Below are 23231 nucleotides of genomic sequence, written 5' to 3' on the forward strand. Positions count from 1 at the left end.
GAGTGTAGATTCGCTCATTTTGTTCCGTGTGTAGTCACTTGTTGAAATCTCTAGAAAGACAACTATTTAGGAACGGAGGGAGTATAAAGTTAGTACAAAGTTGAGTCATCTATTTTAGAATGGAGGGAGTATTTTTCTTGTATAAGGTCTAAACATGGACTCATTAACACAAACATGGACTCAACAGTCACTCTTGAACAATGCAACCAGGAAATCCATATTCCCCTTTTCTGAAGTATATATTGTTCTTCATAAAAAAGAAGAGCCGTCTCAAAGAAACCTAAAACAGAGTTTCCTCCCCTGACGGTCAAATCCTGGCTCCACCCCTTATAAAACCGGAGTCACAGACACACTGATGGACGCACAATCATATTATCAGCACATGGATTCATTCTAAAAGTCACACAGAAAGAATATAGCGCCAGTTAACATTACTCAATAAATCTCAAATCAATCAGCTACTACAAACAGAAGAAGAATCATCATGGCTGGAAGCAGAGGTTCTCTGCTGCTCTCAATGCCACACAGCGCATGCTCTGCCACTCTCCCTACTGACTGTACATGTTGCTAACACCAGAGGCCAGCCGCGCCGCGTCGCCAGCACGCTCGTGGCCAAGTCGGCCCACAGGGCTGCTAGCTTGGCTCGTTATGTAGCAGTATCACATCAATATCAGGCCACGATGGCCGTTAACAGACATGACAGAGTTCACCCGTAGCTCAGCCTGTTACTGGTATCCGAGGAGGACTTGGACTGTGTCTGCCGTCTCGCCACCCCGATCTCGCAAGCGTTCACCCTCGACGCGAACCTCAGGGAGCATAGCGTCTCCCCGGCCGAGGATGCCTCGGGCGAGACGTTGACGAACATGAGCGTCTTCGAGTCCCCGCCAAGGCAAGGCTGCAACAACGCCAAGTCAATGTAACAAGTTGTTCGGAGTGTGCAGGTCGTTTATACATATGGTGGTTACTTATGCAGCAGAGGCCACTCACCTGCAAGAGGTATGTAAGCTTCGAGTTCCTGAAGGGCACATGGTCATCATTTTTGGCAATCGCAAAGATAACATCGCTGAGAGCTGACAAGCTCTTGTTGATGGCCTGAAACATCAACAAACACGACAGTTAAATCCATGGCATCATTATTACCAAATCCCAACCACATAGTTAAGGTTTCATGTTGAACGGCTCACCTGAGTTTCCTTCAAGCGATCGCCTGTTGCACCACTTTTAGTAAGCCGCTCACTCCCGGCCAAATCAATCAAGTTCAGCACACCTTGTACTTGTTGGCCTGTGCTCTGCAACCAGATCAAAAGCACCATATTACTCTCAGTTCCTAATATTTGTGTCCACTTGGTACACAAAACCTTTGAAAAAAATAGCAACTCTTGATAAATTCGACGCGCGCACAATTTTGTGATGTAAAAATGTTGTAGCTAACGATTTTGTGAAGTTTCAGACGGTGTTTCTTACAATCAAAGCTGAGAGAAGTGACCTACCTCATTTGATCCAAATATCTTCAGTGTGAAGACAAAGTGGCTCCGGGAAGATTGCTCATTCATTTGGGTCTTACCTACAGACCTGTTTAAATGTGGTGCATCAAATCAGATTCAGAAGACAATTATTGAGCACAAGTTTTTGTTCGGCAACCAACTGTATACCTGCTATGAGATGCTTTCTCTAGAAGAGACGTCACATCAGCAGTGCTGAACACATTAGTAGTTGTAAGATCGGAGACTGTTGTGTTTCCCTGGGAATCATGCTTTATTGTGTATTGTTTACCGCCAGGCATATCACTACTGGAGCGGCCTGGTGCTAACAAGTCACGAATTGTCTCATTGTATATTTCCAGCATTGATGCCTGTGTGTAAATGTCTTAGTAGCAACATGGATAATATATCATTGCAAGAGCTAGATTGCAATGTAATGCATGGACTAACCTGCATACAATACTTCCATCCTTGAGATTCTAGAGACTGACTGGTCTTGAAAATTTGCTCCAAAGATCGAGGTATGATACCTTTCTGATCACGGCCTGGCTTACCCATCATTGTATAAGTTTTACCTGACCCTGTTTGACCATATGCAAATATGCATACCTGTACCATGCAAAGGTAAATAAGCATGACAGCTATCATATTAACTGAATGAAATCAATATTGCAGAGGCATGCAAATAAAACAGGTCTTGAAATCTATAAATAAGCTTGAGCCTCCAGGATGAGAGTGATACATAAGTGATTAGAATGTCCGTGATTAGTTACTATTTTTTCACATACCACAAAAGCACAAGAATAAACATTTGTAAAAAGAATGTGCATATCAAATTGCAGTTTCTGTGTGGCGGTGGTGGAAAACACAAAGATGCCATAGGAAGATGGCAGATACTAAAATAAAACTGCTCTAACAGACGCTGCTATGGCCTAGTTACTACAAGAAAATGAATGACACTTCCAAGTTGCATCCAGGCAATAGTGACAGCACTTAATTTTGCATTGAAAGATTATTACCTTGTATCCGTCAAGCGCACTTTGGACTAGCTGTGACATTTCCACAAACACGTCATCTTGCGAAGCGCTGTGATCGAAAACCTTGTCATATGAAAAAGAACATTTCTGACCTACAAATGCAAACCAAAGGCATAATATCTCGTTAGATTTGACACAAGAAACTATCAAAGTATAATCAGCATAAAGTGTGAGTGGCATAATTCACCTTGATTCATTAAATCAATACCACGCCCAGCATTTTCCACAGATGATGGATAAGAAATAATGGCTTCTTCCTGACCATTAGAATTAGCGTCCGACAGAAAGGGTCGAACCCTACAAAATACTCTGATATTGCCTTTTAGTTCCTGCAAAAAATGAACATAATCAATACCAAGAGAGAAACCTGCATGATATTGCAATACTTTTGTTTATAATTTGTTTTACAACAGATTAGGTCCATCCCCTGCCACTGTTTTGTAAGTATTACCAAGATGGTATTATGCAGCTTCTTTCGTAGCTTGTCAGCTTCAATGATTTGAAACTCCGCATATGCCAAACGCTCTTCCAGATCTTTGATTGTCTCTTTCTGTGTTTCATATCCTGTCATCGCCTCAATTGCAGTCACATCAGCATGCTGCATAAGCAAATAATTATATTAATCTTCAAAGGATGTTATATATTTGCGAAAAATCATGAGCTACAAATATGCTTTTCTAACCTTCAGCTTCTCAGTTGCAACTGCAAGCTGCTTTTGCAATGTTTCAATTTGCTCTTGCTGTGAACTGCATGTTTCCTGGGGACAAGCATAATGGTAAGCCTTTCGCAACAACAAAAAAAAAGAAGAAGAAGCCTAATGTCTAGCCAACTAGTCACATTTAACCAAATGAACTGAAAGCACAAACCTCAAAGGCTGCCGCCTTTATTCTCAAAAGTTCAGAGTCTTTCGAAGACTTTTTAGCCTGTTCGCTGTAAGTGGCCAGTTCAGCGGTCAAGGTATTCAGTTGAGCAACAGACTGATCACGGTCTTCTCTAACTTGTTGTAAATCAGCTCTGAGGCATTCTACTTCTTTTCTAAGTTCTTCTTTCACTCTAATTGCTTCTTTCTGGGAGGACTGAAAGAGTATAAAATAGATTGTGCAAACTATAAGTGAAAGAAAAGAGTTCAGTGAAAATACTAAGCCTGGAAACTGAAAACTACAATTTTACATGCCAAAAACAAAACTCACCATGGAAGAATCCAACTGATTCTTCATTGAGTTGTTAAGATCTTTCAGATTAGTCATGGCTTCCATCATTGCACTCTTCTCCCTTTGCAGCTTCGAGATGATTTCTCCATTCTTTGATGTATCAGCTTGAAGATTACTGTTGTATTGCTGCAAGCTGGAGTTGTATTCCTGAAGTCTTTTGTTGGTGTCTTGGACCATTTTTAGCTAGTTCACAAATTTTGCAGTCAGCAAAAGGATTTCCGATACGAACTCATGTAAAGACATCATGATTTGAACCTCTACCTGCTCACTGAACCGTTTGGCCTCATGAGTGACCCTTTCAAGATCGACCGTCAGTACATCCCGTGAAGCCTCGGCCGATTCCCTTTCTTCTCTTTCCTTCTCATAGGACTCCACAGCAAGCTGCCAGTTGGGAAATTGAGGATTAAGGTTGTGCTTCAAGTCTGTATCACATCAGATGCATAATAGTGTTGTGGGAGTTCTCACCAGCCTGTCGGCATTCTCCTTGTTCAAGCTCTCCTCCAGTGAGTCACACCGTGTAGTCATTTCCAAGTTTGCAGCTTTCAACTCTTCCAGCGCACCACTGAGCTGAGCCTCTGCAGAGACAATCCAACAAAAATCAGATTAGAGAATATGGCACTGTCTATAGTTTTCTTGCATTTTATGAACTACATTATTGATGGTTGAACACCAGCAAATTATAAACTGGTGACCGGAACAGTAAGACGACACTAAGCATGGCTCAATTTTACTCTGATGAGAGACCAAACAGACAGACACAAAAGATGAAGCAGGAGCATTGTAATGCAGGACTGAACACGGTCACGGGTTCGACACCACCAGGGGATGATAAATTGATGAGGAAAGAGTACGCAAGTGGCATAATAAATGAGTCACTTGTACCCTCGACAGGATCAAACAGTCACGGAAAGAGTTATGAGCATGAGAGATTAGAATTCCTCACCAAACTCTGCATGACGAGCATTGTCTGAATCTATCTGCCCCCGGAGCTTCTCCTGCTCGGCCAAGTATCCGTCTTCCAGCTCCACCAGCCACCGGATGCAGGCCCTGAGCCTCTTGATGTACTCGCTCATCTGCTCCGTCCTCCCCTGCACAAATCCAACCAGTTCAGGAGACCCCGCTCGAACGAATCTGCAACGAAATCGACCCCGGAAAGAAGGAACACCTTGTAGTCGTTCTTGGATTTGACCTTCATCTTCTCGTTGAGCAGGCGGTCCACATCCTCCCTCCCGCTGAACTCGAAGGCGGGCGCCTCGGAGCCGGCCTCGGAGGGCGCCGGCTCGGCGTTGGCGCCGCCGCCGTTGTTGATGGCCGAGAGCACGTTGCGGCGCGGCGGCGCGCTGTACCCCATCCCGCGCCGCACGTTCCCCAGGTTCTCCTTCTTCTGCGACGCCACCATTACCGCCGAGAAATCAGGAACAAATCGAAGAAATTCATCCACGGGAGAAAGAAAAGGGATGAAGAAATAGAGAAAGAGGGATCACCTGGTACGGGCTGCGCGGCGTGAGGGAGGACGCCATGGGATTATTACTAGCTGGATTAGGGGTTAATACTACTAGCGGAGAGTGGGCGGTCTCTCCTCTCCTCGCCAGTGATGGAGGTGGAGGTGGAGGAGGTGGTGGGTGGGGGAAAGGGAGCTTTCTCGGGACGGGGGGGCAGGGTGGAGTGGACTGGAAGGCAGCGGAATCCCTTTCCCTCCCGACCTCCCGTGGCTTAGAAGCGCCGACCGACCGACAGGGCACGCCGCGCCGCCGGATCGGGAAGGAGTCGCCTCCCGGAGGAGTTCCGAGAATTTCTACCGGATCTGAGCGAGAAGCCCTAGAAGGCCGGAGGGGAAGGAGGAGGGGGGAGGAAGAGGGGGGCGGCGGCGGAGGAGGAGCGGAGCTATTTCAAAATGTTTCGAACGTTTTGGATGGGCACGGGGCACGCGGGGGCCTCGGGGGTACCGTTGCAGGCCCGCCGGGTCCACGCTATTTACGGGCCTGCCACTGGCTGGCCGGTGCGCCGGCGCGCGGCGGCCTCGCGTCAGCGGGCGCCAGATGCGGGCAAGTGGCGCCGCGCGGTTCGCTTGGCCTGGGTTTTTTTTTGGGGGGTGGGGAGGGGCAGTTTGGGGATGGGGTTGCTGCGGGTGAACGGTCAGCCTCCGCGTCGTGGGCTTCGGGATGGGCCTACTGCCGCCTTTGCCGGTGGGCCGAGACGAACGTGCCGCGCGGTGCGACGTTGCTCTCTCGCTCTCTCTCTGTGGCCGGCCGGCCTTGGAGTAGGTTGGTTTTGGTCCGGGTCGCAAGGGAGAGGAGAGAAGAGAAGTCAGCAGCACGGAGGTGCGGCGTCGCTGCTTGGCTTCAGTCGCTTCCACTGCAGGACGACGACGACGACGATGCGACGCTCAATTTTCTCTTTTCCTTTTTTTATTTTGATATTTTGATTGATTGCTGATTGAGGGATGCGATGTATGCTTAATTTAGTTAGCCGTGCCTAATCCGGTTCGCTAATTAACCCGCTCCCGTCTTGTCGCTTTGCCCGATTAGCTCCTCGTGACTCCTTTTCTTGGTTCAGATGTGTTAGGAAAATGGTACTAGTACGTACTGTTTTGATTTGCTGATCGTATCTTCTTCTGCTTTAGTTGGTGTTTCTTTTTCTTCTTTTGGTTCGGTGGCGGTTCTTGTATTTGATCGCCGCTGCCGACGATAATATTCTCCCGGGTGGTCTCGACTGCTTTTTTTGGCTGCCCTGAATATCAAGCTTCTACTACTACAGTAGTACTCCCTCCATCTCAAAATTTTTGTCTTAGATTTGTCAAGATACGGATATAGACGAAGTACTATTATCTTTCTTGTACTTTATGTATAGGGCCCCGCGAATAGATATGGTCCATGACGCAATTCCACGATGATTGCTGAGTTAGTGCGCTCGACTGTGCAATCATTAGGCTAGGGGAGGCGTTAATTACCCAGGGTTTTTTCGCCACAAAGCTTACCCGGGTTCTTTTTTTTCTGTGTTGTCTTTGAGCTGTCTCTGCTGGAAGCTGCTGCTGCATCACTATATACACTGCCTCGTCGATCTGCGCATAATTCAAGCCCACGAGAAAAAGGACGGACGAGCATGCACCACCTCGTCACCAGAAACCGCGAAAAAGATATAAAGGGAGATCGAAGAGAGAATATATGGCATGGCTTCGGTTTCAGCCAGAAAGGGGCGTGGAAACCATGGTGAGACTGGGGTGCGTCGCAAGGCACCCAGCAAGCCATCGTCGGTCAGGGGGCAATCAATCAAAACAACCCCGACGCACGCATGTCATCTCCGGGCCGCGGGTACGGGTCGGACAGTGGCTGTGCTGCAGCTGAGGGTGGTCGCCCCGGGGATCGGCGGGCCGCTGTCGCTGCTTGCCCTTGCCGACGGCGACGCGAGCTATCAGCGTATCACTTGGCACCAAAACCTGTCGCCACGCGAGCTATCCAACGAACACCGGAGTCCGGAGGCATGTGCGGGCGAACACGACCGCCTACCCGCTGCCTGCCTGCCGTTTCCAGTGTGTGCCACAGGGCGTCATGGCCAAGGGCGATGCACAGTGAGTGTCAACGGCACGACACGGCTCCAGAAACACACACATTTTCCAGGCCGGATTGGTTGGGGTTTTCAGACGTGTTCACGCCCGGTTTTCAATTATTATTTTTAAATCTTTACTGAAGATAGGTGATGATTATTGCCGTGTTTAAAGGAAGATGGACATGGAGGACGGTGTTTTAATGCTCGAGCTCGTCTGCTCGGATGGATGAACAGTGAAACTGAAATTCTCAAAAAATAAACATTGAAATTGGAGAAAAAAATAGCAAACAAAATTGGGATTTTTTTTTGAAAATTTTGTTACATGAAAGATGAACAAGTTTTTCATGTGCACACAAATTTCATGACGATATGATGTCGAGCGAGCACCGAACAAAACAAAAATCAATGCTTTGAGAAAGATTTTCTAGAATACGGCTTTGAGAAAGATTTTCATTTTTCATTTTTTTGGACCAATAATTTATTTTTTCTATCCTGAGCTCCCCTGATGTCATATAGTCATGAAATATTGCAGACATATAATTAATTTGTTCATATTTCATGTTAAAAAATTCGTTTTTTTCTATTTGTTTTTTATTTTACTATTTATCCATGATGGTCCATGCACGGCGAGCTTGTGATCAGCAGCGGATTTCTGGAGAGAAAGGCCAGGGCCGTTCACACACTTCACAGGCCCGGCCACATTCTACTAATGTTTTGAACTACTGCGACTCCTAGACAGAGAATGAGCAAGCTAATGAGCCGAGCTGGGATCCGTTTGCCCAATATGTGGCCGTACTCTCTTTCTTGCATCGCATACTCAAGAACTCATGTCCTAACTGCGACATCAATGAGACAACCCACCATGTTATTCAACACGGCCTCTCATCGTTATCTCTAGACAAATTCACATTTAAACCCATCTCATCAATCACTGTTATGAACGCTACCACTTTTGATTCATCGTCCACTATAGACTCATACTTGCACAACTCTAAGCATAGCAAAGCACGACAAGGATGTAGAACCACATGCTGATATCAAGCAACTCCTAATCATGCTAGGATCATGGTAAGCTTTGTTGTGTTACAAGGATAGATCATGCAAAGGAATGGGTTCATTTAGCGAAAACATGTGATAGTTCAGTCGTTATCATCCTGATGCATTGAAATGAGAGCAAGATCGAGATAGTAGATTGTTCAAATTTTGGAGTATTTTCGAAAATTCATAAATTATTTTATGATTTATTTAAAATCCAACAAATACTTATATTACTTAGATGTTATCTAGCCACAGTGATGGACATGTGGGGTCAGTCAACTGCTGAGTAGGACAGGTCAAATGTGAGGGTTGGGGACAAGGTGATTAGATCAACCGTAAATCGAATTAATCTAGTATGGTGGCATGACTATGTAGAAGTACTATTGGAGAAGCAGAACTGTGTAGAAGTAGTTCATCCGTAAAGAAATATTAGTAATCTAAGCGCTCTTATATTTCTTAAAAGTGGGAGTACTATAGGCAGGACTATGTAAAAAGTATTACGTACAGATATGTAGATATGATGATCTGGGGTCAGTCGACTGACCCAAAATTATTTTTCAGTCAATTGGCCTCGCTCTTTATTTACTCACCATGCAGTTAATAAGTGCACAAAATATTTCATTTGGTCTTTCTTCCGTGCACATCCAGGAGATTCCCGACTTTTCTTCCTCCCCTCTCTCGGTTGCTCTTTCTTTAGTGCACATCCAGGAGATTTGGTCATTTGCATGCCTCTTTACTCGGGATTAGATTATTTGCCCTGTTTTTATTTTTCATAATGCTCTTTTTAATCACTAAAATCATATTTGTATTATTTTACCCCTATTTGTTGCCATGTGAAAAGACTGTATTGCCCCTATGAAAAAATTGCAATTACTGTGACGTTGATTATTATTTTTGGAGTTAATGTGACTTTGTTTGTTTCATTGTAAGGATGCCCTTGAGGCGGAGATCAGTGCCATCTTGGAGGGGTTATCAATGAGCTTTCAACGCTCCGAACTTCCGATAGTAATCCAATCAGCAAATTCAGTGGCCATTGCTGCTTTGACGGACGATTCGCTTAATCGGTCAGCCTATGGACATCTGATGATGGAAATCAAGAAGCTCCTGCAGCTTCGTGGGTTTGTTCCGCTTTAATTGATCGTAATCAAAATAATGTTGCTCGTAGTCTAGCTAATGTAGGGAGAATTGGAGGTAGCACCACCTGTTGGTTGCACCAGGTTCCAGACAGTATCAAACAACTTGTATTAGCGGACTCTAACGCTATTTCTAAGGAATAAAAACCACCTTTATTCGCAAAAAATGTGACTTTGTTTGTTTTTAGGGAATACTGTGACTTTGAATTATTATTAATTTTCTTTTGAGGGCCTACTGTGACCAACCCAAGGGCTAACTACTGTGACTTTGATGAACGGTTAACTTCCGTGTTGTGGGCTTCGGGATGGGCCTGCTACATTTGTGGGTGGGCCGAGACAAACGTGCTTGCGCGTTGCGAGGTTGCTCTCTGTGGCTCGTGGTTCTCCTCTCTCGGTTCCGCGCGGCGTGGCGAGAGAAGTCAGCAGCACGTAGGTGCCATGTCTTGTTGGCTTCAGTCAGACCTTCAGTCGCTTCACTGCAAGACGACGACGACGACGACGCGATGCTTAATTACCAGTATTAGCAATCCCTAATCCGCTTCTGTCATGTCGCTTTGCTAGTCTAGCAGATGGGTTAGTTACTGTTATCAAATACTGTAGAAAAGTGGTCGAGGCCACCTGTGATGCTAATGCTTTCTATCCCATCTGCGGGACTGCGACGCGGTGGCGGTGGCGGTGGTGGGCATATATTCTTCTTCCCACTTTGGTTGGTGCATGGCTCTTTCTTTTTCCCTTTCTCGGTTCTTCCCGCCAAAGCTTTCTCCGAGTGATGGATGTGTCTGCCGACGATATGGTCGTCCGTTCCTCCTGTTTATATTTTTAGAGTGGCTGGATTAATGCGTTGGTCACTGAACTGAGTTGTGCCTGTCCTACACACGAAGCCGTCTACATGCACACGACAGTAGGATGCATGATGGTATATATATCAGTACATGGTCGACTTTGCAACGATTTGGTGCCAGTTTTCCTTTTTCCCTGATTCCTTTGAGCTGCGGCAGTCCCTCGAAGCTGTTGCTGTATCACTTAGTACAGTGAAGGTGCCGCAGCCATCCACATTGGGCTGCACAAATGTTCTGATTGAGTGGTCGGTAGATCGGCACATTGCAACACTGTGTGAAGCAAGTGTGGAACAACATTCTTGCGGGGTTATTCCGTGCATGCACAATTCAAACTCCAAAAGGACGGACGAGCATGCACCACCTCGTCACCAGAAACCACGAAAAAGATGAAGAAGAGAAGGGCGCTGTGGTGTGCTGTGTCCCAGACAGAAAGGAACGTGGAAACCACCGTCAGACTCGGACCCTGTGGTGTGGTGTGTCCCAAAGAGCGCGGAACGAACGAGACAACCAATCGTCGGTCGGTATCGTTCAGAAAACCAATCGTTACAACGGCGACGCGCGCATGCATGGAGTGCCATAACGAGCATCCCCAGCGGGACCACCCTTTCTATATCTCTGGACGGATGACCTGGTTCGAAAAATGTGACACAACCGGACCCATCAAACAAGCTTATACGTCAGGGTTGTCCGGCATCCCTCAAACCAGCTCATATTTGGAGTGAATATGATGAGATCCGGGCGTGTCCAGAAGCGCCCACCACATTGGATCTGACAGATCAAACCCACACCAAAACCCGCCAATTTGACCTACTCCACCAAATCGACCGCCCTCCTAATGTGTCTGTCCTTCCGCTCCCACGTCCGAGTCATCGTCGTTGTACACCGTTGCTGCTCGTCAATGCCGCTTCCCACGTCCAAGCCGTCGTACATATCGTCGCCAAGTACCTTGTCCCGTATGGATGATGCATCGTCATCGTACGTGGGGGTCAGTTGCAAGGTGAAGAACGTTGCTCGGAGGGAGCGACGAAGGATGCAACATGAGCGGGAAGCTACTGACAAGGAGGTGGTTGACGTCAACATGGACACGTCCGCCCCACTACCGAGGAGGAAGGTTACATCCGACCGGGACGCGATCGAGTACTTTCGGTCCAACGATTGGCCATGGATTCTGAACGCTAGACGCAACAGGAAGTGTTGGAGATTTGTATGACTAGCCAGAACTCTAACGGGCATGGACAACTCCGGGAACTGCTGGCTCCGGGTTTGCCCAGGTCCTGTTCGCCGAAATGGCCGAGCAGGACACGTTACAATTTCCGCCCTCTTTTGTTGATTCGTCGTTTGTTCAATTTTTGTATCATATGCCATTGATTCAATTTAGGGCTGCATATGCCATTGATCCTTTTGTTGCATACATCATTAGTGATCATTATCATTTTAGAAGGCTATCATGTCAGACATGATCAATAACAGACAAGAGACTATGCATTATGACTATGGGGATATGAATTCTCCTACATATAATGTTGGGCAAACACCAGTTACTCATAAACCAAAAAAGAAGAAGATACATAAGGAAAGAGGTCCGACATTCTTAAGCATGGAGTATGTATTGTTGTGTGAAGCATTGGTTGACCAAATGCACTGACCCTATTTGTGGAGCTGAGCAAAATGGCAACATGTATGGGCAAAAGATCCACAAGCATTACCATGCACACAAGGAATATGTGAAGCCGAACTATCCATAGCACTTGCAATGGGGCCTCTCTACAAGTTCATCATCCAAGAGAGCGTCCGTGATTGGCCGAAACCAAAGTGGTGTTGGAATCAAGAGTCATGTAAGTCGACTTGTTTCATTTTTCATCATTTGCATTGCTACCTTTGCTTGTTACATTATCAATTGTAATTCTTGTTTGCTAGATGGGATTGTCGGCCACTTCATATGAACAAACCGAGGGGAAGACATTCACTGTGTGCTAATGTTAGTTGAAATTGAATGAAAAACCAAAGTGGCACCAAGTGATCGATGACCTCAAGAATGGCAACAAAGAAGTTGAAGAGAAACAATGGCTCAAGCTCCCAACAATCTATTGGATTGGATGATGAAGATGTGGAAGGTGGAGGGGAGGAGGGACAAGCCACCGTGCCAAAGATGGACTGTCAGCTGATGAAAACCAAGTGGGAGAAGGGTAGGGTCCTATTGTGACGCCGTGGCGAGCACAATGTTCGCGATGTGGATGGGCATTTTTTTTCACAAAGGAGAATGAGGATGAGAGATACCATCTCTCTTTGGATGCGAAAAAAGAGAGGATGGATTGGGAGCAGTAGAGGTGAACAACAAGTTGCAGCTTCGGGAGGAGAGGATTGACTTGAAGAAGCATGAGGCGTATGTCAAAATGGAAGCTCGAGAAGGCAAAAACTTTTGGATCAATTGAGCTCGAGAAAGAGAGGTTGCAGCTGGCTTCGGACATGGAGAATTCAAGGATCATGTTGGTCAACGCTTCTTTCTTAGATCCAGAAGGCAAGAAGTAGCGTGAGACGAAGAAGAAAGGGATCAACATGCGTGAGCGACGAATTATTCATTTTTTATCGCATATCTATGAATTGACGTGTTTTTATTTTGACATGTATTGAATTGTGGTTTACTTTGCTTAGTTGCATTGTTGAATTCTTGGATTTGCCCAATGCGGATGTAGATGCTCTAAGGTCACAGTCACCGCGCTACAGGGTGACCGCCGGGTCGGGGCTCACTGGTGATTATGAACATATTGAAAGTTTCTCATGTAAAAAATATAGTAGCCTTTTAGAATATGGATTTTTCCCATTAAGATCACATCATTTTCTTTGCATAACTTTGGGTGTAGATAGAACATGTATTTTATAAAAAAAGATATTTTATTTTCAAATAATAATAGCTAAATTTTTACAGTTTAACCGTGCAAAAATCCCCTCCGAATTCAAGGTCCGGTTTGTGAGTTCTCTAGCTCCCATCCCCCTGGACTTCCTGCATGGAGTCAGATCAAGCGGCCCAGTCCCTTAGAGCCCAAATACCAAATCAAGCGATGCAAGCGAAAAAAATTTGAAGTTGGGAAAGTAGGGGTTTATGGATTTGCTATTCACATATTTAGATATATTTACTCATCATTTGATTGCAAAATTTTTTAGATAGATATATTTACTCATCATACCACTAGTAAATGAAAAAAACGGTTTCAATATCTACGAATTCCTCACTCGTCTTCCTCATTCTCTCTCCCCCTTTTATTCTTCTTCCACTGCACCTCCAGGAGATTGGTCATTTGCACCTCTTTACTCAGGATTGGATTATTTGCCTGTTTTTTTTCCTTCGGATACTATGCCCTTTCTAATCATTAAACTAATTTTTGTGTATTTTTGTCCCTATTTTTTGCCGTGTGCAAAGACTGTATTTTGCCCCTATGGCAAATTTGCAATTACCGTGTCTTTGATCTTTTTTAGCTAACTTTGATCGTTTTTTTAGCGTTACTATGACTTCTCCTTGCCGTGGGCTTGGGATAGGCCCACGGTCGTGGGCGGGCCGAGACAAACATGCTGCTCTCCGCGCCTCGTTCTCTTTCGGTTCCGCATGGCCTGGCCCGTCGCTCCTTGGCTTCAGTCGCTTCACTGCACGACGACGACCCCGGCGCTTAATTATCAGTGTTTTTTTTTTGCGGGAAATTATCAGTGTTAACAAATGGCCCCTTGGTAGAGGCCGCCGGTGATGCATGCTTTCTATCCTACTATCCGCGGGGGACTGCCATGTGGTGGGTGTGGTCCTGTGGACTGTGGTGGTGGCCGTCTATCAGATTGTTTTCGCCCCTTCTCCTTGGTTGGTGAGCTGCAGTGCGTGCGCGTTGCTGTTCCTTTTTCCTTTAAAAATGCCCGGTTCTTCTTTGCAAAGCTTTCTCCAAATGATGGATGGGTATGATTCTGCCGACGATGATCATGCATGAACGAGTGCGCTGGTCACTGAACTGACTTGTGCCTGTCTTGCACATGAAGCGCATTGTCTTTCTTGCACTTTACGTACGATGGCATGGATGGTATATGGTCCATGCACGACTCCTTTCCAAGATAATTGCCCGCTTGATTAACTACTGTGGCCGCCGACTTGCCTGTGTGGTGCGTGCCCAGAAAAGAGAATCCGAATATTTTGAGCTGTCCTCCTCGCATGCACCCACAGGGCTGCGCAAATGTTGTGATCGAGAGTGATGGTGAATCTGCGGCGCATGCACAATTCATACTCCAACAAGGACCGACGAGCATGCACCACCTTGATCGATCGTCACCAGAAAAGCACTGAAAAATAAGAGGAGAATGGCATGGCTTCGGGTTCAGTCAGACTCGTACGACGCTGGGGTGCGTCCCAAGGAACGGAAGGAACGAACAGACGGACGAGACAAGCCATCGTCGGTCGGTCAGGAGGCAATCAATCGAGGCGACGGCGACGCGCGCATGCATGGAGGAGTACCATATTTAAGGTCGCGTGTCGCCGCGCGCGGGGCTCACCGGCGACGGCGACGTCGCGCTCGGCACGAACCAAAACCGAACCCAACCCTGTCGCGCGGCCGTGGCCCCTGAACCTGAATGGAACCGAGTGACCCGGACAGAGGCCATTATGTTATGTGCGGGGGACGAGGACGACCGCGTACACGCCGAGCTACTTCCGCGCGCGGCGAGCGTGCCACACGGCAATGTACGGAGTCGCGGCTGCGACCGGGATGCACATGCCCGGCGGTGCGCGATTTGGTTGGCGGACGTTGCCGAGGCTGAGGCGTCGCCGCTTTTGTCATCGGTTCGGGGGAGCCGCGGGGATCCTTAGGCCCTGTTTGTTTTATGTCCTAGGACTTTTTTAAATCCCAACTTATAAGTCATAAGTCCCTACCTGTTTGTTTACAAGGACTTATAAGTCCCGAGTCCCTACCTGTTTGTTTTCAGGGACTTATAAGTCCATGTTGCACCGCTGCAACGAGGCTCAGAAGAGGGCCTGTCCGGTGATTGGAGGCACCGCTGCAACGAACCGAGGCGGGGCGGCGACGGGACGGCGGACCGAGGCGGGGCGGCGACGGGGCGACGACGGGGCGAGAGGCAGGGCGGCGACGGGGCGAGAGGCGGGGCGGCGACGGGGTGAGAGGCAGGGCGGCGGCGTGCGGGGAACGAGCCTGGAGCGACGCGGGGTAGGTCCGGCCCGGGATAAGTCCCAATAAGCTCCTCCCTTATAGTCTTATTTGATAAGTCCCAAATCACCATAATAAGTCCCAATAAGTCCCTCCTGTTTGGTTTAGATGGGACTTATAGGGACTTTTTTAAGTCCCTAAACCAATAAGTCCCTGGAAACAAACACCCTCTTATTCGCTCTCTTCTTATTCCTCGCACACGTCGCGGTCAGTCGCGCGTGCAGATATGGGCCGGGCCCAAGTAGAATTTTCCGGAAGAATCCTTGGTTCTACTCCCTCCGTTCGAAATCACTTGTCATAAAAATGGATGTATCTACAACTAAAAAACATTAGATACATTCATTTTTTGGACGAGTAATTCCGAACGGAGGGAGTAGAACGGAAGCGAGGCTGAGCCGATGACCTGGTTCAGCGACGCTAACGTCGCGCTAAATTTTTTTCATCCTTTGCATTATTTTTGCTATTAATATATTTGAAAATGCTGATAGCTTTTAGAAAAAATGTCCCCGAGTTTCAAATAAATGTATCTGATTATTTTAAATATGTATGAAATATAAAAATAAATTTTTGCATGATAAAGAAAATGTTTCGTGCCATTAGAAAAAACTGTATGTAACATTTAAAAGAAATATTCAGTGGTTTAAAAAAGGCCATGACATTTTTTTATACAAATGTAAAATATGTTCGTGACATATAAAAAATCTTTAAAAAGTGTAGAAGAAAGATTTAGCATATTTTAACAAAAACATTATTGCCATTAAAAATGTAACAGCGCATGGTCTGGAAAATGTTACGGCATATTCGAAAAATTGTTCAAACATGTATTTATAATATATTTTTATTCCTAGCTAGCTACTCTGCCCGTCCTTTCCTCCTTTGTCTTTTTCTTGTTTCAGATGGACTGAACTTGTACGTTCGCGAGTGAAGAAGTTTTCCCCTAGCAGCGGCTAGGGTTTCATCTTCTTGCGGCGATTCCCCGCCGTAAGTCCACCACTTCTGGTGCCCTCGCCGAGTCTACCAATCGATCGCCACCATAAACCTAATTTGGATTCCTTTACACGCCCCACCCCTTCCCGTTTCTGTTGTTCCCGTCGGACGTTGGAGGAACCCTCGTAGTCGCTTCCCATGGCGGCGGCGGCAGTTGCGTTTTCTTCGACGAACCTCGGTTCCCAAGGAAGAGATGACGACCTTGGGGATTTCTTTGACAAGCTGGACCTCCGTGAGGAGGAGTTTGATGATTTAGTGGTTGAGGAGGAAGCCCCGGAGCTGCTAGAGGAGATTTGTTGGGTTGCCCTAGCTAGGGTTCAAACCACGAAAAACTTTAGCCAATCGGCCTTCTACAAGGACATGCGGGCGGCATGGAATTGCTCCTAGGTAGTTCATTTTGAAGGAAATATGCCCTAGAGGCAATACTAAAATTATTATTTATTTTCTTAATTCATGATAAATGTTTCTTATTCATGCTAGAATTGTATTAACCGGAAATTTAGTACATGTGTGAATACATAGAAAAAATTTATAAGTCCCTAGTATGCCTCTACTTGACTAGCTCGTTAATCAAAGATGATTATGTTTCCTAACCATAGACATGTGTTGTCATTTGATGAATAGGATCACATCATAGGAGAATGATGTGATGGACATGACCCATCCGTTAGCTTAGCATTGTGATCTTGTCGGTTTCATTGCTACAGCTTTCTTCATGACTTATACAAGTTCCTCAGACTATGAGATTATGCAACTCCCGAATACCGGAGGAACACTTTGTGTGCTACCAAAAGTCACAACGTAAAAGGGTGATTATAAAGGTGCTCTACAGGTGTCTCCGAAGGTGTTTGTTGGGTTGGCATAGATCGAGATTAGGATTTGTCACTCCGTGTTTTGGAGAGGTATCTCTGGGCCCTCTCGGTAATACTCATCACTATAAGCCTTGCAAGCATCGTGACTAATGAGTTAGTTGCGGTATGAAGGATTACAGAACGAGTAAAGAGACTTGCTGGTAACGAGATTAAACTAGGTATTGAGATACAGACGATCGAATCTCGGGCAAGTAACATACCGATGACAAAGGGAACAACGTATGTTGTTATGCGGTTTGACCGATAAAGATCTTCGTAGAATATGTAGGAGCCAATATGAGCATCCAGGTTCCGCTATTGGTTTTTGATCGGAGATGTGTCTCGGTCATGTCTACATAGTTCATGAACCCGTAGGGACCGCACGCTTAACGTTCGATGACGATATGTATTATGAGTTATGTGTTTTGAGTTTGTTCGGAGTCCCAGATGAGATCACGGACGTGATGAGGAGTCTCAAAATGGTTGAGACATAAAGATTGATGTATTGAAAGGTTATATTTGGACACCGGAAGGGTTCCGAAATGTATGGGGTATTTTTCGGAGTACCGGGAGGTTACCGGAACCCCCCGGGGAGTCTATGGGCCTTAATGGGCCCTATTGGAGATAGGAGGCAGCGGGCAAGTGGTGGGGCACCCCTCCTAGGCCCAAACCGAATTGGTTTAGGGTTTGGGGGGCCGGGCCCCCTTTTCCTTCTTCTCTCCTCCTCCTTCCTCCTTCTCCTAATAGGAATAGGAAAGGGGGGAGCCAAACCTACTTGGAGTAGGACTCCCCCCCCCCCCCGGGCGCGCCTCCTCCTGGCCGGCTTCCTCCTCCCTCCCTCCTTTATATACGTGGGGAGAGGGGCACCCAAAGACAAAAAACACACATCACAAGTTGACATTGTTTAGCCGTGTGCGGTGCCCCCCACAGTTACACACCTCGGTCATATCGTCGTAGTGCTTAGGCGAAGCCCTGCGCCGGTAACTTCATCATCACCGTCGTCATGCCGTCGTGCTGACGAAACTCTCCCTCGGCCTCAACTGGATCAAGAGTACGAGGGACGTCATCGAGCTGAACGTGTGCTGAACGCGGAGGTGCCGTACGTTCGGCACTTGGATCGGTCAGATAGTGAAGACATACGACTACATCAACCGCGTTGTCATAACGCTTCCACCTTCGGTCTACGAGGGTACATGGACACACTCTCCCCCTCGTTGCTATGCATCACCTAGATAGATCTTGCGTGATCGTAGGAATTTTTTGAAATTACCGCGTTCCCCAACAGTGGGATCAGAGCCGGGTCTACGCGTAGATGTTATAGCAAAAGAGCCTGTGCGTTGCAACGGGAGAGAAAACATAACACACACTCTTAAATCAGCAACCATCACTCAAGACTACAATAGGTCCATCTCCTTTATTTTTGCGAGGCATCATATTTGTGTTGCCGCTTATCCTCCTTCTCACCCTCGCCGGCGATGGCCTCGGTGTTCACACAAAACAACAAAAAACGTGTGTTGAATATGGTTAATCCTAAGGCGTCTCTCTCTGAAGGAAATATGCCCTAGAGGCAATAATAAAGTTATTATTTATTTCCTCATATCATAATAAATGTTTATTATTCATGCTAGAATTGTATTAACCGGAAACATGATACATGTGTGAATACATAGACAAACATAATGTCACTAGTATGCCTCTACTTGACTAGCTCATTAATCAAAGATGGTTATGTTTCCTAGCCATAGACATGTGTTGTCATTTGATTAACGGGATCACATCATTAGGAGAATGATGTGATTGACTTGACCCATTCCGTTAGCTTAGCACTTGATCATTTAGTATGTTGCTATTGCTTTCTTCATGACTTATACAAAGTTCCTATAACTATGAGATTATGCAACTCCCATTTACCGGAGGAACACTTTGTGTGCTACCAAACGTCACAATGTAACTGGGTGATTATAAAGGAGCTCTACAGGTGTCTCCGAAGGTACATGTTGAGTTGGCGTATTTTGAGATTAGGTTTTGTCACTCCGATTGTCGGAGAGGTATCTCTGGGCCCTCTCAGTAATGCACATCACTATAAGCCTTGCAAGCAATGTAGCTAATGAGTTAGTTACGGAATGATGCATTACGTAACGAGTAAAGAGACTTGCCAGTAACGAGATTGAACTAGGTATTGGATACCGACGATCGAATCTTGGGCAAGTAACATACCGATGACAAAGGGAACAACGTATGTTGTTATGCGGTTTGACAGATAAAGATCTTCGTAGAATATGTAGGAGCCAATATGAGCATCCAGGTTTCGCTATTGGTTATTGACCTGAACAGTTCTAGATCATGTCTACATAGTTCTCGAACCCGTAGGGTCCGCACGCTTAACGTTACGATGACAGTTTTATTATGAGTTTATAAGTTTTGATGTACCAAAGGTTGTTCGGAGTCCCGGATGTGATCACGGACATGAGGAGGAGTCTCGAAATGGTTGAGACATAAAGATTGATATATTGGAAGCCTATATTTGGATATCGGAATCGTTCCGGGTGAAATCGGGAATTTACCGGAGTACCGGGGGTTATCGGAACCCCCCCGGGGGTTATTGGGCCTACATGGGCCCTAAGGGAGAAGAGGAGAGGAGGCAAGAGGTGGGCTGCACCCCCTCCCCTCCCTAGTCCGAATAGGACAAGGAGAGGGGGGCGGCGCCCCCCCTTTCCTTCCCCTCCTCCTCCTCCTTCCCCCATTCTCCTTCTCCAACTAGGAAAGAAGGGAGTCCTACTCCCGATGGGAGTAGGACTGCCCCTTGGCGCGCCCTCCTTGGCCGGCCGCCCCCTCCCCCTTGGCTCCTTTATATATGGGGGCAGGGGGGCACCTCTAGACACAAGTTGATCTTTGTGATCGTTCCTTAGCCGTGTGTGGTGCCCCCCTCCACCATATTCCACCTCGGTCATATCGTTGCGGTGCTTAGGCGAAGCCCTGCGTCGGTAGAACATCATCATCGTCACCACGCCGTCGTGCTGACGGAACTCATCCCCGACACCCTACTGGATCGGAGTCCGGAGATCGTCATCGAGCTGAACGTGTGCTGAACTCGGAGGTGCCGTACGTTCGGTGCTTGGATCGGTCGGATCGTGAAGACCTACGACTACATCAACCGCGTTGTTAACGCTTCCGCTTACGGTCTACGAGGGTACGTGGACAACACTCTCCCCTCTCATTGCTATGCATCACTGTGATCTTGCGTGTGCGTAGGAATTTTTTTGAAATTACTACGTTCCCCAACAGTGGCATCCGAGCCTGGTTTTATGCGTTGATGTAATATGCACGAGTAGAACACAAGTGAGTTGTGGGTGATACAAGTCATACTGCTTACCAGCATGTCATACTTTGGTTCGGCGGTATTGTTGGATGAAGCAGCCCAGACCGACATTACGCGTACGCTTACGCGAGACTGGTTTTACCGTCGTGCTTTGCACACAGGTGACTAGTGGGTGTCAGTTTCTCCAACTTTAGTTGAACCGAGTGTGGCTACGCCCGGTCCTTGCGAAGGTTAAAACATCACTGACTTGACGAACTATCGTTGTGGTTTTGATGCGTAGGTAAGAACGGTTCTTGCTCAGCCCGTAGCAGCCACGTAAAATTTGCAACAACAAAGTAGAGGACGTCTAACTTGTTTTTGCAGGGCATGTTGTGATGTGATATGGTCAAGACGTGATGCTATATTTTATTGTATGAGATGATCATGTTTTGTAACTGAAGTTATCGACAACTGGCAGGAGCCATATGGTTGTCGCTTTATTGTATGAAATGCAAACGCCCTGTAATTGCTTTACTTTATCACTAAGCGGTAGCGATAGTCGTAGAAGCAATAGATGGCATAACGAAAACGATGCTACGATGGAGATCAAGGTGTCGCGCCGGTGACGATGGTGATCACGACGGTGCTTCGGAGATGGAGATCACAAGCACAAGATGATGATGGCCATATCATATCACTTATATAGATTGCATGTGATGGTTATCCTTTATGCATCTTATCTTGCTTTGATTGGCGGTAGCATTTTAAGATGATCTCTCACTAAATTATCAAGAAGTGTTCTCCCTAAGTATGCACCGTTGCGAAAGTTCTTCGTGCGGAGACACCACGTGATGATCGGGTGTGATAGGCTCTACGTTCAAATACAACGGGTGCAAAACAGTTGCACACGCGGAATACTCAGGTTAAACTTGACGAGCCTAGCATATACAGATATGGCCTCAGAACACGGAGACCGAAAGGCCGAATGTGAATCATATAGTAGATATGATCAACATAGTGATGTTCACCATTGAAACTACTCCATCTCACGTGATGATCGGACATGGTTTAGTTGATTTGGATCACGTGATCACTTAGATGACTAGAGAGATGTCTGTCTAAGTGGGAGTTCTTAAGTAATATAATTAATTGAACTTAAATTTATCATGAACTTAGTACCTGATAGTATTTTGCTTGTCTATGTTTGTTGTAGATAGATGGCTCGTGCTGTTGTTCCGTTGACTTTTAATGCGTTCCTTGAGAAAGCTAAGTTGAAAGATGTTAGTAGCAATGATGCGGATTGGATCCGTGATCTGAGGTTTATCCTCATTGCTGCAAGGAAGCATTATGTCCTTAATGCACCGCTAGGTGACAAACCTATTGCGGGAGCAGATGCAGACGTTATGAATGTTTGGCTAGCTCAAAATGATGACTACTTGATAGTTTAGTGCACCATGCTTAAACGGCTTAGAATCGGGACTTCAAAGACGTTTTTAATATCATGGACCATATGAGATGTTCCAGGAGTTGAAGTTAATATTTCAAGCAAATGCCCAGATTGAGAGATATGAAGTCTCCAATAAGTTCTATAGCTGTAAGATGGAGGAGAATAGTTCTGTCAGTGAACACATACTCAAAATGTCTGGGTATAATAATCACTTGATTCAACTGGGAGTTAATCTTCCTGATGATAGTGTCATTGACAGAATTCTTCAATCACTGCCACCAAGCTACAAGAGCTTCGTGATGAACTATAATATGCAAGGGATGGACAAGACTATTCCCGAGCTCTTCGCTATGCTAAAAGCTGTGGAGGTAGAAATCAAGAAGGAGCATCAAGTGTTGATGGTTAATAAGACCACCAGTTTCAAGAAAAAGGGCAAAGGGAAGAAGAAGGGGAACTTCAAGAAGAATAGCAAACAAGTTGCTGCTCAAGAGAAGAAACCCAAGTCTGGACCTAAGCCTGAGACTGAGTGCTTCTACTGCAAGCAGACTGGTCACTGGAAGCGGAACTGCCCCAAGTATTTGGCGGATAAGAAGGATGGCAAAGTGAACAAAGGTATATGTGATATACATGTTATTGATGTGTACCTTACTAATACTCGCAGTAGTACCTGGGTATTTGATACTGGTTCTGTTGCTAATATTTGCAACTCGAAACAGGGACTACGGATTAAGCGAAGATTGGCTAAGGACGAGGTGACGATGCGTGTGGGAAATGGTTCCAAAGTCGATGTGATCGCGGTCGGCACGCTACCTCTACATCTACCACCAGGATTAGTTTTAGACCTAAATAATTGTTATTTGGTGTTGAGCATGAACATTATATCTGGATCTTGTTTGATGCGAGACGGTTATTCATTTAAATCAGAGAATAATGGTTGTTCTATTTATATGAGTAATATCTTATATGGTCATGCACCCTTGAAGAGTGGTCTATTTTTATTGAATCTCGATAGTAGTGATACACATATTCATAATGTTGAAGCCAAAAGATGGAGAGTTGATAATGATAGTGCAACTTATTTGTGGCACTGCCGTTTAGGTCATACTGGTATAAAGCGCATGAAGAAACTCCATACTGATGGACTTTTGGAATCACTTGATTATGAATCACT

At 46.0% G+C, this 23231-nt stretch overlaps 1 protein-coding gene across 1 annotated transcript; it reads right to left on the bottom strand.

The window, feature by feature from the left end:
• Positions 1-370: 370 nt before the first annotated feature.
• Positions 371-5603, bottom strand: LOC123046864 (kinesin-like protein KIN-14H). Its single transcript, XM_044470301.1, has 17 exons — positions 5214-5603; positions 4895-5113; positions 4673-4817; positions 4195-4304; positions 3991-4110; positions 3709-3912; positions 3385-3594; positions 3201-3275; positions 2970-3116; positions 2706-2847; positions 2501-2610; positions 1932-2090; positions 1653-1852; positions 1491-1572; positions 1185-1289; positions 988-1092; positions 371-895 (listed from the first exon to the last, which is right to left on the bottom strand). Exons 1-17 carry the CDS (start codon positions 5247-5249, stop codon positions 707-709), a joined length of 2358 nt encoding a protein of 785 aa, XP_044326236.1. The 5' UTR covers positions 5250-5603; the 3' UTR covers positions 371-706.
• Between the last annotated feature and the right edge of the window lie 17628 nt (positions 5604-23231).

Source organism: Triticum aestivum, chromosome 2B (genome assembly GCF_018294505.1).
Source record: "Triticum aestivum cultivar Chinese Spring chromosome 2B, IWGSC CS RefSeq v2.1, whole genome shotgun sequence".
In the NCBI taxonomy this organism is placed as follows: Eukaryota; Viridiplantae; Streptophyta; class Magnoliopsida; order Poales; family Poaceae; genus Triticum; species Triticum aestivum.